Below are 12,561 nucleotides of genomic sequence, written 5' to 3'. Positions count from 1 at the left end.
CTTGGCGTCCTCTCCATGTCTGTCTGCCTCAAGGCTGCAGCACCATGCGTCCTCTCCATGTCTGCCTCAAGGATGCAGCACCATGCGTCCTCTCCATGTCTGTCTGTCTCAAGGCTGCAGCACCATACAGTTCTTGTCGTCCTCTCCATGTCTGCCTCAAGGCTGCAGCACCATGCGTCCTCTCCATGTCTGTCTGCCTCAAGGCTGCAGCACCATGCATCCTCTCCATGTCTGTCTGTCTCAAGGCTGCAGCGCCATACAGTTCTTGTCGTCCTCTCCATGTCTGCCTCAAGGCTGCAGCACCATGCAGTTCTTGGCGTCCTCTCCATGTCTGCCTCAAGGCTGCAGCACCATGCAGTTCTTGTCGTCCTCTCCATGTCTGCCTCAAGGCTGCAGCACCATGCGTCCTCTCCATGTCTGTCTGTCTCAAGGCTGCAGCACCATGCAGTTCTTGGCGTCCTCTCCATGTCTGCCTCAAGGCTGCAGCACCATGCAGTTCTTGTCGTCCTCTCCATGTCTGCCTCAAGGCTGCAGCACCATACAGTTCTTGGCGTCCTCTCCATGTCTGCCTCAAGGCTGCAGCACCATGCAGTTCTTGTCCTCTCCATGTCTGCCTCAAGGCTGCAGCACCGTACAGTTCTTGTCGTCCTCTCCATGTCTGTCTCAAGGCTGCAGCACCATGCAGTTCTTGGCGTCCTCTCCATGTCTGCCTCAAGGCTGCAGCACCATGCAGTTCTTGTCCTCTCCATGTCTGCCTCAAGGCTGCAGCACCGTACAGTTCTTGTCGTCCTCTCCATGTCTGTCTCAAGGCTGCAGCACCATGCAGTTCTTGGCGTCCTCTCCATGTCTGTCTCAAGGCTGCAGCACCATGCAGTTCTTGGCGTCCTCTCCATGTCTGTCTCAAGGCTGCAGCACCATGCAGTTCTTGTCGTCCTCTCCATGTCTGCCTCAAGGCTGCAGCACCATGCGTCCTCTCCATGTCTGCCTCAAGGCTGCAGCATGATACAGTTCTTGGCGTCCTCTCCATGTCTGCCTCAAGGCTGCAGCACGATACAGTTCTTGGCGTCCTCTCCATGTCTGCCTCAAGGCTGCAGCACCATGCGTCCTCTCCATGCCTGCCTGCCTGAAGGCTGCAGCACCGTGCAGTTCTTGTCGTCCTCTCCATGTCTTCCTCAAGGCTGCAGCACCATGCAGTTCTTGTCGTCCTCTCCATGTCTTCCTCAAGGCTGCAGCACCATGCAGTTCTTGTCGTCCTCTCCATGTCTGCCTCAAGGCTGCAGCACCATGCAGTTCTTGTCGTCCTTTCCATGTCTGCCTCAAGGCTGCAGCGCCATGCAGTTCTTGGCGTCCTCTCCATGTCTGTCTGCCTCAAGGCTGCAGCGCCATGCAGTTCTTGGCGTCCTCTCCATGTCTGTCTGCCTCAAGGCTGCAGCGCCATGCAGTTCTTGGCGTCCTCTTTTCCTTTTCCCTGTGGGTTCGAGGTAAGGGCTTTCCTCGTAGTGCCGTGTGCAGCTTAGTGGTGATGTTATGTAGCTGTTGTTGTAGCAGGAAGAAGGTGCAGAATGGTTGAGACGCTATAATTATCTGCCAGTACTGTGTCCGTAATCGAGGGTCAGGGTTTGATTCCCGCTCTCAATCGGACTTTATTCCAAGTTTGACTGGAAAATCAAACTGAGCGTCTTGTCATTTGGTTATGACGATAAACCGACGAAAGTCCCGTGCGCAGCACGCACTTGGTACACAGGAATAGAACCTTCAGCAACAAAAGTGTTGTCCTCTGGCATTTTGTTGAACTCCACTTTTATTTGCATACTCTCTCTGTCTCTCTCTCTCTCTCTCTAAATGTATATATGCATTCAGGGCCTGACTAGCACGTTGGGTTATGCTGCTGTCAGGCATAATATGCTCAGCAGATGTAGTGCAGCGTATATGGATTCGTCCGAACTGATGCAGTGATCTGAGAAACCGAACCTGTTGTTTGTGTTCAGGCTGCGCGACATCAGGGTCAGTTGTCAGAACAGCACACCCCGGGTAGGGCCACACCCAGACTAAGCTCACCATCAAATGCCAAGACGTATGTTCAAGTCTGAAACAATGGAGGCGAGCTCACATGGCCGCACTACATATACGTACGGACCCAGACACATCAGCAAAGACCCTCTCATAGTCTCTCTTACACACACACACATACGCACCCACACTCACGCGCCCTCACACACACACACACACACACACACACACACGGGATTCGAACACGTGGCCACCCTGTTCCTAGTGGGAAGCATTGCCACTGGGCCAACGCTCCACAGAACTATCCTTATCAGTGTCCACGACCCAAACGCCTACTGATATCTTGTTTGTCCTTCCACTGATCGGTGGGCACGCATCCCCTGTCGTTTGATTGTATTGTACGTGTAGTCCATGTATTATCCTGTTGTTTGATTGTATTGTACGTGTAGTCCGTGTATTATCCTGTCGTTTGATTGTATTGTACGTGTAGTCCGTGTCTTCTTGATAGTTGTGGATACCATTTCCTGCCTTTACGTTAGTGGATCGTATCGTGTCAAGGTGTCAATGTTATCTTATCTTTTTAGCAATTAGAGATGGGGAAGGAGGAGACGGAATATCAGCAGCAACAGTCATAGAACAAAATGTATCTACCCGATATTTCTTTCATTCGTTCAGATTTTCCCCCGATACTTCTCACCCAACCCCCCATCCCTCTCAAGTCTCCATTCTCCTCTCGAAATAAAGCCGCCGAGACTCTATATATACCTACTTTCATGTGAGCAAAATCACAGCGACACATTTGATTCCCATTGCTGGTTATTCCCGACGTGTGCCTCCTATACTGAATTATACTGATCAACCAGTTTCAGTTTCAGTTTCTCCGAGTCAAGGAGGCGTCACTGCGTTCGGACAAATCCATATTAGCTGCACCACATCTGCTAGGCAGATGCCTGTCCAGCAGTATAGCCCAACGCGCTTAGTCAGGCCTTGGGTGCATGCTTATAAGCTTATGTACATATCAGAGTGGATTTCTTCTACAGAATTTTGCCAGAAGACAACGCTCTCGTTGCCATAGGTTCTTTTTTTTTTTTTTTCAGTGCGCCAAGTGCGTGCTTCACACGGGACCTCGGGTTACCGTCTCATCCGAATGACTAGGCGCTCAGTTTGATTTTCCGTCAAACTTGGGAGAAAGTGTGAGAGCGGGATTCGAACCCACACCCTCACGGACTCTCTGTATTGGCAGCTGAGCGTCTTAACCATTCTGCCACCTAACTCCTAAACTACAAGTGAGTGTTATCGGTGTAAATCATGTGATTCTCCTCTGCTGATAGATACGTCTGACCGCTTTCCGCCGCTGTCGATAACGTGTGTATCATATATCCTCTACAGTTGTTTCATTGGTCTGCTGGCTGGGCAATTGTGGTAGGTGCGGCTTGTTGACAGTGTTGAAAATGGTGTGTGTGTTTTATTATGATCGTGTGGACAGATCCTACCTACCTGTAATGATGACATTAAAGTGATATGTTAGTCTGGTTATAAAAAGATTTATTTATCCTTCTTACATGGTTTGTTTATAGTTATGAAGTGATGCGTTGGTGTGGGTGTGAACGTATTTACTAATCATGCTTACTGATTCGTTGATGGTTATGAAATGAAGTGACATGCTAATTAAAATTTGGTTACGAGCGTGTTTACTTATACCTTCTTCATACTTACTTCCAAGTTTGACGGAAAAATCAGCAAAACATAACTATGTGGTTTGACAGTTCATATGAACAACATTCATAGAGAAGATTGTAAAAAGACGGTCTTCCTTTTCTTCTTCGTCGCCTGCTCTTCACTTCAAATCACAGAGACGCTGCCTACCAAGAAATCTGCCCCGAGATGAAAGCGTGTACGACTGTGGCCCTTTTGGCGACGCTGTGGACTGCTGTATGGGGGAGGGGAGAAAACTCACCACAGGTTACTACTCGGTTCGGGAAAATTGAGGGACTTTACCTGGACGACACGGTGGCTGTGTACTACGGGGTGCCTTTCGCCAGTCCGCCCGTTGGGGAAATGAGGTCTGTCCGTCTGTCTGTCTGTCCGTCCGTCTTGATATCTCATCTATCTCCTCCCTATCTCCCTCTCTCTCCGTCTGTCTGTCTCCCCCTCTCTTCTGTCTCGCTCTTCTGTGTGTGTGTGTGTGTGTGTGTGTGTGCGCGCGCGCGCGCGCGTTCAGGCGCTGCATGCATGTGTGCGTGCAGGCGCTGCATGTATGTTTGTGGGTGAAAATGCGCGCCGCTGCGATGTGCGTGTGTGTGTGCGTACACTGCGTGTGTGTAAGTAAATGTATGCATGTGCGCGTGTTTTCATATGTATACGTACGTGCGCGCACGTGCGAACGTCTGTTTTAGGTGGAAAGCGCCGCTGGAGCCCAAAGGGTGGGGCGGCGAGGTGTACAAGGCCACCCGTATAAAACCCGCCTGTCCCCAGTATGACTGTCAACGCCTCACCCCTCCACTCGTCTGTCCTACACAGGTATCAGCTTGTGTTTGTGGTGGTGTTGTGGACTGGTGGGTGTGGGGGGTACTTGTGGACTGGTGGGTGTGGGAGGTGCTTGTGGACTGGTGGGTGTGGGGGGTACTTGTGGACTGGTGGGTGGTGATGGTGGGTGTGGTGGTGGGTGTGGGTGTGGGTGGTGCTTGTGGTGTGGTGGATGTGGGGGGTGGGTGTGGGTTGTTGTTGTTTTTGTTGGTGGGTATGGGTGGTGGTTGTGGTTGTTGGTGGGTATGGGTGGTGGTTGTTGGTGGTTGTGGGTATGGGTGGTGGTTGTTGTTGGTGGATATGGGTGGTGGTTGTTGTTGGCGGGTATGGGTGGTGGATGTGGGTGGTTGTGGGTATGGGTGGTGGTTGTGGTTGGTGGTGAGTATGGGTGGTGGTTATTGTTGGTGGTTGTTGTTGGTGGGTATGGGTGGTTGTTTTTGTTTGTGGGTACGATTTTTCTTTCTATTTATGATTCCTTCATTGTGTGTGTGTGTGTGCGTGCGTGCGTGCGTGTGTGTGTGTGTGTGTGTGTGTGTGTGTGTGTGTGTGTGGTAACTCTAGACTGTTTTTTTTTTCTCTTTGCTCCGAGGGCTGGTTGTAAAGAAGCAAGTATGGTTGTTCCACATCCTTCATCAAACAAACTATAGAGTACAGATTTTTATATGATCTCCAGTAAGTCCGAAGAGAAATTGATTAGTTGTGTAACTGAAGCACATAAGCAAAGTATGAGAATCACATCATTCAACATGTATACATAAAAGACATAAAATGACAAAATGTCACCTTCAAGTAAACCATATCCACAGCAACCACAACCATACATATACAAAAACCATCGCTGTAGACATGAAATATAAAACTATAACTAACACAGGCATATAACCATACCAAAGCCATCTAACAGTATATCAAATAAAGGCATCACACTATGGCCCATAATTATGAACATTTGGCATACATGGGTACACTTGCATGCATGCATACATACATACATTTTAGTTGTGATCGTCATCATTACCATTTGTCCTGCCCAAGACGTCTGAGGACTGCCTGTATCTGGACATCTACACCCCCAGAGACGCAGCAGCAGCCAACGACAGCAAGAAGAACAACGGAACGGGGTATCCAGTCATGCTCTTCATCCACGGCGGCAACTTTGACTCCCTGGCCGGTTCCTCGCCTCTCTTTGACGGACGACGTCTGGCTGGCACCAGGGGCGTAGTTCTCGTCACCATCAATTACCGCTTGGGTGGGTGGGTGGGTGTGGATGGGGGGTGGGGGGGATAGGAGAGGGGGAGGTATGTGTGTGTGTGTGTGTTTGGGGTGGAGTGGGGGCAGGGGGAAGGCAAAGGGGAAGATGCGACGCGTGTATGGATGTATCCGTGGGCATTTGTGTGTGTGTGTGTGTGTGTGAAAGAGAGATTGGGGGGAGTGGGGAGAGAGAGAGGGGGACGGACACACACACACACACACACACACACACACACACACACACACACACACACACACACACATATATATATATATATATAGAGAGAGAGAGAGAGAGAGAGAGAGAGAGAGAGAGAAGAAGAAGAAGAAGAAGAAGTTAAGAAGAAATTGACCAAGGACACCTTTTAAAAGGAGCGCTTGGTTTCCTGGTCACCGGGGAAACGAGTGATGACGCGCGGGGCAACTACGGAATTCTGGACCAACAGCAAGCCTTGAAGTGGGTCAATGCCAACATTGGGGCCTTTGGCGGAGACCCTGCTAGGGTGGGTACCCCATCAATAATAGTCCCCAGAATGAAAAGTTTGTTAATTAATGAAGCACGTGCCATGTATCCCTTGACTGTTAAACCTTTGAATTGAAAAGTAGTTAGTACTGTTTGTGTCTTGATTAAATAATGGTGTAACTGACTTTACTGAATAAAAAAAAATGTATTACAACAACAACAAAAACAACAAGGATAACATTTACAAGGACGACAACAACAACAATAATAATAATAATGATGATGATAACAGTGACAACAACAACAACAAGTACAACAAGAACAACAAGAACAACAACAACAACAACAATAATAATAATAATAATCATAATAATAATAATAATCATAATGATGATGATGATGATGATGATGATAACAGTGACAATAATAATAATAATAATAATAATGATGATTTAATTTGTAAAGTGCCTTTCCATGTAAGACATGCACAATTGCACTGTACAATGAAAATACCGACGTTTAAAATATGCATTTAAAACTAAAATGAAAGAATAAACAAGAGAGGCAAGGCCTTCAAGACTCACTTGTGACACACACTTACTACAACAATTGAACAAAAACACTCAAAAATCAATTGCAAAACAAAAAAGTCATGTGCACCTCCCAACATAAAAATATAGACCACACAAAGTTGTGTTGGATTTCACTTTTTTTTCACTTTTTTTTTCAAAATTAGAGTCACAAAGGAAAAAATAATCATTTCTAACTCACACTTGCTATTGTTAAATGAAAGAGGAAGTGCACCTAAGTGTGACCAACAAAGACAGACATACACAGACACACACAAGATAGAAAATAAAGTTAAGTTATATTTTATTCGAGTATAAATATATAAGATGTAACTGAACTTTTGCGTGTGTTTTTTGGTGGGTTTTTTTGTTTGTTTTTGTTTTTTACTATTAAGTAATGCATTATAAGCTTAATTATTTAGAAAAAATTAATACAATGTGAAAAACTCAATATGGGTATTAACAATGTACCTGTCTGCTTTATGATTACAATTAATATTAGAAAAAAAATGACATTTACAATACATTTTCATCACATTACATATTTTTGTGATAACCTTGATTCAGTAAGAATCAACACACATATCTATATCTATCTATCTCTCTGTCTCTGTCTGTCTGTCTGTCTGTCTGTCTCTCTCTCTCTCTCTCTCTCTCTCTCTCTCTATATATATATATATATATATATATATATATATATATATATATATATAATTACTTCAAAATCTGGACCATTTTTTAAAACAGTCACTCTTTTTGTGGTGTAAACTTCAAAGTCATATATACATCTATTTGAGAAGTCAAACAATACTCAGTTTCATACCCCACCTGAGTAGGTTTATCTGTTAAAATTGCCTGAAAGTGAATCTACCATGATAATGGTTGCTAACCATAGACTTCCTTCTTATGTGAAAAAAAAAAATAATCAAGAAGCAGGCACACTTCAGTTCATCTGTGATGATGGTATTCTGCGGCTGCATTACATGCTGACACATGCAAGTAAAAATTCAAATGTTAAATATAGTTTACTTACATTTTATACGTGTATTTATATAAATACATAAGATGTAACTGAACAGTGAGCTTTTTACTATGTATGAAAAACAAAAACTGTTCATTACTGGATTATAAGCTTAATTGTTGAGAAAAAGTGTAATTTATATTTGTATTTTGTATTTGTATTTCTTTTTATCACAACAGAATTCTCTGTGTGAAATTGGGAGCGCGCGTCGCTACGCTACAGCGACAACCATTTTTTGTATTTTTTCCTGCGTGCAGTTTTATTTGTTTTTCATATCGAAGTGGATTTTTCTACAGAATTTTGCCAGGAACAACCCCGTTGTTGCCGTGGGTTCTTTTATGTGCGCTAAGTGCATGCTGCACACAGGACCTCGGTTTATCGTGTCATCCGAATTACTAGCGTCCAGACCACCACTCAAAGTCTAGTGGAGGAGGAGAAAATATCGGCGGCTGAGCCATGATTCGAACCAGCGCGCTCAGATTCTCTTGCTTCCTAGGTGGACACGGTACCTCTAAGCCATCACTCACAGTGTGAAAAAAAGTGAATACAGATATTAACAACGTGCATGCCTATTTTATATAATAAAATGATGTTTCAAATAATTGTTCAAACTCGAATTTGCTTTTTTGTTTTTTAGTGAAAAAGGATTCAATTTTATATAAGAAATAAAGTTCAGTTACATTCCATACACAAGATGGTTCAACCCCCAGGAATGGATCAGTCAGGCCAGGGTCTGTTTCTCAGCTGTCTGAAATCAATTATGTAGACTGCTATCAGTCATACTATATTATTGTTACAGAACCTAACACACACACACACACACACACAGAGAGAGAGAGAGAGAGAGAGAGAGAGAGAGAGAGAGATACACACACATATGAACACAACAAACAACTCTTTCATTAAATAGATATCTATGTAACCTCATGTATAAAGATGTATTTCTTGTAATATCTATCTCTCTCTCTCTCTCTCTCTCTCTCTCTCTCTCTCTCTCTCTCTCTCTCGTACACCTCTAATTTAGTAAATACATTCCACATTTAAGTATATTTTGTGCTCAAAACATGTGTACACAACCTACATAATATTACAAATTGTATTACAGTAATGTCACTATACTGGAACACATCCCCCTTCTCTCCCACCCCACACTAGCACGTACTACACCAACAGTAGTTTGCACAATACTGAACATTTTTCAGGCAGTTAATACCATTGCCAATGGTTCAACCCCCTGGAGTGGATCAGTCAGGCCAGGGTCTGTTTCCCGGCAGTCTAAAATCAGTTACGTAGACTGCTATCAGTCATATTATATCACTGTTACAGAACATCACACACACACACACACACACACACACACACACACACACCTCTCTCTGACAACCACAGGTCACGGTGTTTGGCCAAAGCGCCGGGGCACAGTCCACGCTGATCCACCTGACGTCATCGGGCAGCGCCCCCTACTTCCAGAACGCCATCATGGAGAGCTCTCCCATCTCCATCCCCTACAAACGGTTTCCGGAAGCCATCGTGTTGGGTGGTCTTTTCGCAGGTAAAACAAAGCGTTCATGATGACTCGAGTATGTTTGTTTCCTTAAAGCTGACCATCATACGTACAGCACAGCCCATGTCCATCCGAGCTGTCTCTGCAAAAATGTGAAGATGGCCTTCATAGATTATACCCCCTCCCCCCCACCTCCCCGAAAAAAAAAAAAAAAAAAAAAAAAAAAAAAAAAAAAAAAAACAAACACGTGAATGATGGTCAAGCATACAAACTTATAGATAGATAGATAAATGAATGAATAACTAACTAACTAACTAACTAAACAAATAAGTAAATGAATGAATGAATAGTGTCAACACCAGCAAAACGTAGCTACCTTATGGTGTCCATTTATGGTTGATTGGCTGCAAAATTTTATCATCTGGAAAGAAAAGAACCTCCTTTGCAAGGGCGAAAACACCAACAACAACAAAACAAACAAACTACATTTTGTTTTCTTTCAGTGTCCAGTAATGTCTGATTGACTGCAGAATGTTATCATCTAGAAATAGAAGAACATTCCTTGCTAGGGTGAAAACAGCAGCAGCAGCAACAACAACAACAACAACAAAACCAACAAAGACAAACTAAACTTTGCTTTCTTACAATGTCCAGTCTTGCTTGATTGATTACAAAACGTTATTGTCTGGAAAGAGACATAACTTTAAGGGCGAAAACAGCAGCAGCAGCAGCAGCAGTAGCAGCAGCAACAACAACAACAACGGCAACAACAACACAACAACAAACCAAACTTTGCTTTCTTACAGTGTCTAGTTATGCTTAATTGATAACAAAACGTTATCTTTTGGAAACAGAAAAACCTTTGCAAGGAGAAAACAACAGCAGCAACAACTACAACTAAACCAACAACAACAAGCCAAGCTTTGCTTGATTACAATGTCCAGTTTTGCTTAGCTGGTTACAAAGCGTTTTCTTCTGAGAAGAGAAAAACCTTCTTTGTAAGGACGAAAACAACAGCAACAACAACAACAATAACAAAACCAACAACAACAAACCAAACTTTGCTTTCTTACAATGTCCAGTTCTGATTTTAACTGATTACAAAGCGTTATCGTCTGGAAAGAGAGAAGAAGAAAAAAAAAAACTTTGCGAGGCCGAACACAACAACGCCATCACCACCACCAACACCAACATCAACAACAACACCAACACCAACATCAACAACAACAACACCACCAACAACACCACCACCAACAACAACACCAACACCAACAACAGCAACACCACCACCACCACCACCAACAACAACAACACCAACAACAACAGCAACACCACCACCAACAACAACAACAACAACAACAACAACACCACCACCACCAACAACAACAACAACACCAACACCAACAACACCAGCACCACCGACACCATCAACAACAACAACACCAACAACAACACCAACAACACCAACACCTACACCACCACCACCAACACCAACACCACCACCAACAACAACAACACCTCCACCACCACCAACACCACCACCACCACCAACAACAACAACACCTCCATCACCACCAACACCACCACCACCAACAACAACAACAACAACACCTCCACCACCACCAACACCACCACCACCACCAACAACAAAACCACCACCAACAACAACAGCAACACCACCAACAACAACAACAACACCACCACCACCACCAACAACACCACCACCACCAACAACAACACCACCACCACCACCACCACCACCACCAACAACAACAACCCCTTTGCTGCAGAACTGGCAGGCTGTCGTCCCAGGGACCTTCCCTGCCTCCGGTCCAAGACCTCCGAACAGCTGGCCTACGCCTCTCACCAGGCACGCTCCAAAGTCTCCTCCCTCAAGCTGCTCGAGTTCTTCGAGCCCTGGGGGCCGTTTGTGGACGGGGACCTCATCAAGGCTGAGCCTCTGCAGCTCCTGCGTGAGGGCAGCTTCAGCCCCAAGCCGCTGCTGATGGGCACCACTTCGGAGGAGACTGTGCTGTACATATACAGCGCGTGGAACTCCTCCGTCGGTGTGCAGACGTACGCGGAGGTGGTCCTGGCCACCTACCCGGCCCACGCCCTGCAGATCCTCAGCGTGTACCCGCCCACCCAGCCGTCCGACGAGCGGGAGCAGATGGTGAGGATGAGCACGGACCTAGTCATGGCCTGCCCGGCGCGGAACGCCAGCCGCCTCATGCTGAGGACGTCTCCCGCGGGAGGAGGTTCCTTCCGTGATGTGTGGACATATGTGTGGAACCATGCCTTCTCCTTCCCGGGCTGGGGGCCAGTCTTCTTCTGCGAGGGCCGCGTCTGCCACGGCAGCGAGCTGGTCTACCTCTTCCACTCCGAGTGGACCGGAAACTTCACCTTCACGCGCGCCGAGGAGGCTCTCAGTGCCCAGATCATGGACTTCTGGACCAACTTCGCCAAGACGGGCGACCCCAACTCCCCCGGCCCCTCCCCTAAGCCGGCGTGGCCCCGGTACGGGCAGGAAGAGGGGCAGTGGCCCGTGTTCAAGTTCCAGACTCCACAGAGCGTCGTGGAAAGCGACTACCATGGGAAGGAGTGTGACTTCTGGGACACCATAGGTTATGATGCTTGATAAAAAGAAGAAGTAAAAACTACCAGCATCACCCCCGTCCCCCAGGTAAGAAAAAAAAAGAAGTAAAACTACCAGCATCACCCCCGACCCCCAGATAAAAAAAAAAGAAGTAAAACTACCAGCATCACCCCCGACCCCAGATAAAAAAAAAAAGAAGTAAAACTACCAGCATCACCCCCGACCCCCAGATAAAAAAAAGAAGTAAAACTACCAGCATCACCCCCGACCCCCAGATAAAAAAAGAAGTAAAACTACCAGCATCACCCCTGACCCCAGATAAAAAAAGAAGTAAAAACTACCAGCATCACCCCCGACCCCCAGATAAAAAAAAAGAAGAAGTAAAACTACCAGCATCACCCCAGACCCCAGATAAAAAAAAGAAGTAAAACTACCAGCATCACCCCGACCCCCAGATAATAAAAAGAAGTAAAACTACCAGCATCACCCCCGACCCCAGATAAAAAGAAGTAAAACTACCAGCATCACCCCCGACCCCAGATAAAAAGAAGTAAAACTACCAGCATCACCCCCGACCCCCAGATAAAAAAAGAAGTAAAACTACCAGCATCACCCCCGACC

The 12,561-nt window shown here is 45.8% G+C and overlaps 1 protein-coding gene across 1 annotated transcript; it reads left to right on the top strand.

Moving 5' to 3' along the window:
• Positions 1 to 3,354: 3,354 nt before the first annotated feature.
• LOC143300675 (cAMP-regulated D2 protein-like) lies at positions 3,355 to 12,303 on the top strand. Its single transcript, XM_076614518.1, has 7 exons — positions 3,355 to 3,432; positions 3,864 to 4,073; positions 4,407 to 4,530; positions 5,572 to 5,785; positions 6,160 to 6,290; positions 9,230 to 9,392; positions 11,135 to 12,303. Exons 2-7 carry the CDS (start codon positions 3,895 to 3,897, stop codon positions 11,980 to 11,982), a joined length of 1,659 nt encoding a protein of 552 aa, XP_076470633.1. The 5' UTR covers positions 3,355 to 3,432; positions 3,864 to 3,894; the 3' UTR covers positions 11,983 to 12,303.
• The last annotated feature ends 258 nt before the right edge of the window (positions 12,304 to 12,561 follow it).

This window comes from Babylonia areolata, chromosome 26 (genome assembly GCF_041734735.1).
Source record: "Babylonia areolata isolate BAREFJ2019XMU chromosome 26, ASM4173473v1, whole genome shotgun sequence".
NCBI lineage: Eukaryota > Metazoa > Mollusca > Gastropoda > Neogastropoda > Buccinidae > Babylonia > Babylonia areolata.
The sequence above is the reverse complement of the archived record's forward strand: the minus strand, read 5'-3'. Positions and strand labels throughout refer to the sequence as shown.

What these genes read in the sequence shown, in the direction of transcription:
- LOC143300675 (XM_076614518.1), top strand. Translation starts at nt 3,895, where the DNA reads ATGAAAGCGTGTACGACTGTGGCCCTTTTGGCGACGCTGTGGACTGCT. An exon ending in CCGCCCGTTGGGGAAATGAG is followed by an intron (nt 4,074 to 4,406) that starts GTCTGTCCGTCT and finishes CGTCTGTTTTAG; the next exon opens with GTGGAAAGCGCCGCTGGAGC. An exon ending in GTTGGGTGGTCTTTTCGCAG is followed by an intron (nt 9,393 to 11,134) that starts GTAAAACAAAGC and finishes CCTTTGCTGCAG; the next exon opens with AACTGGCAGGCTGTCGTCCC.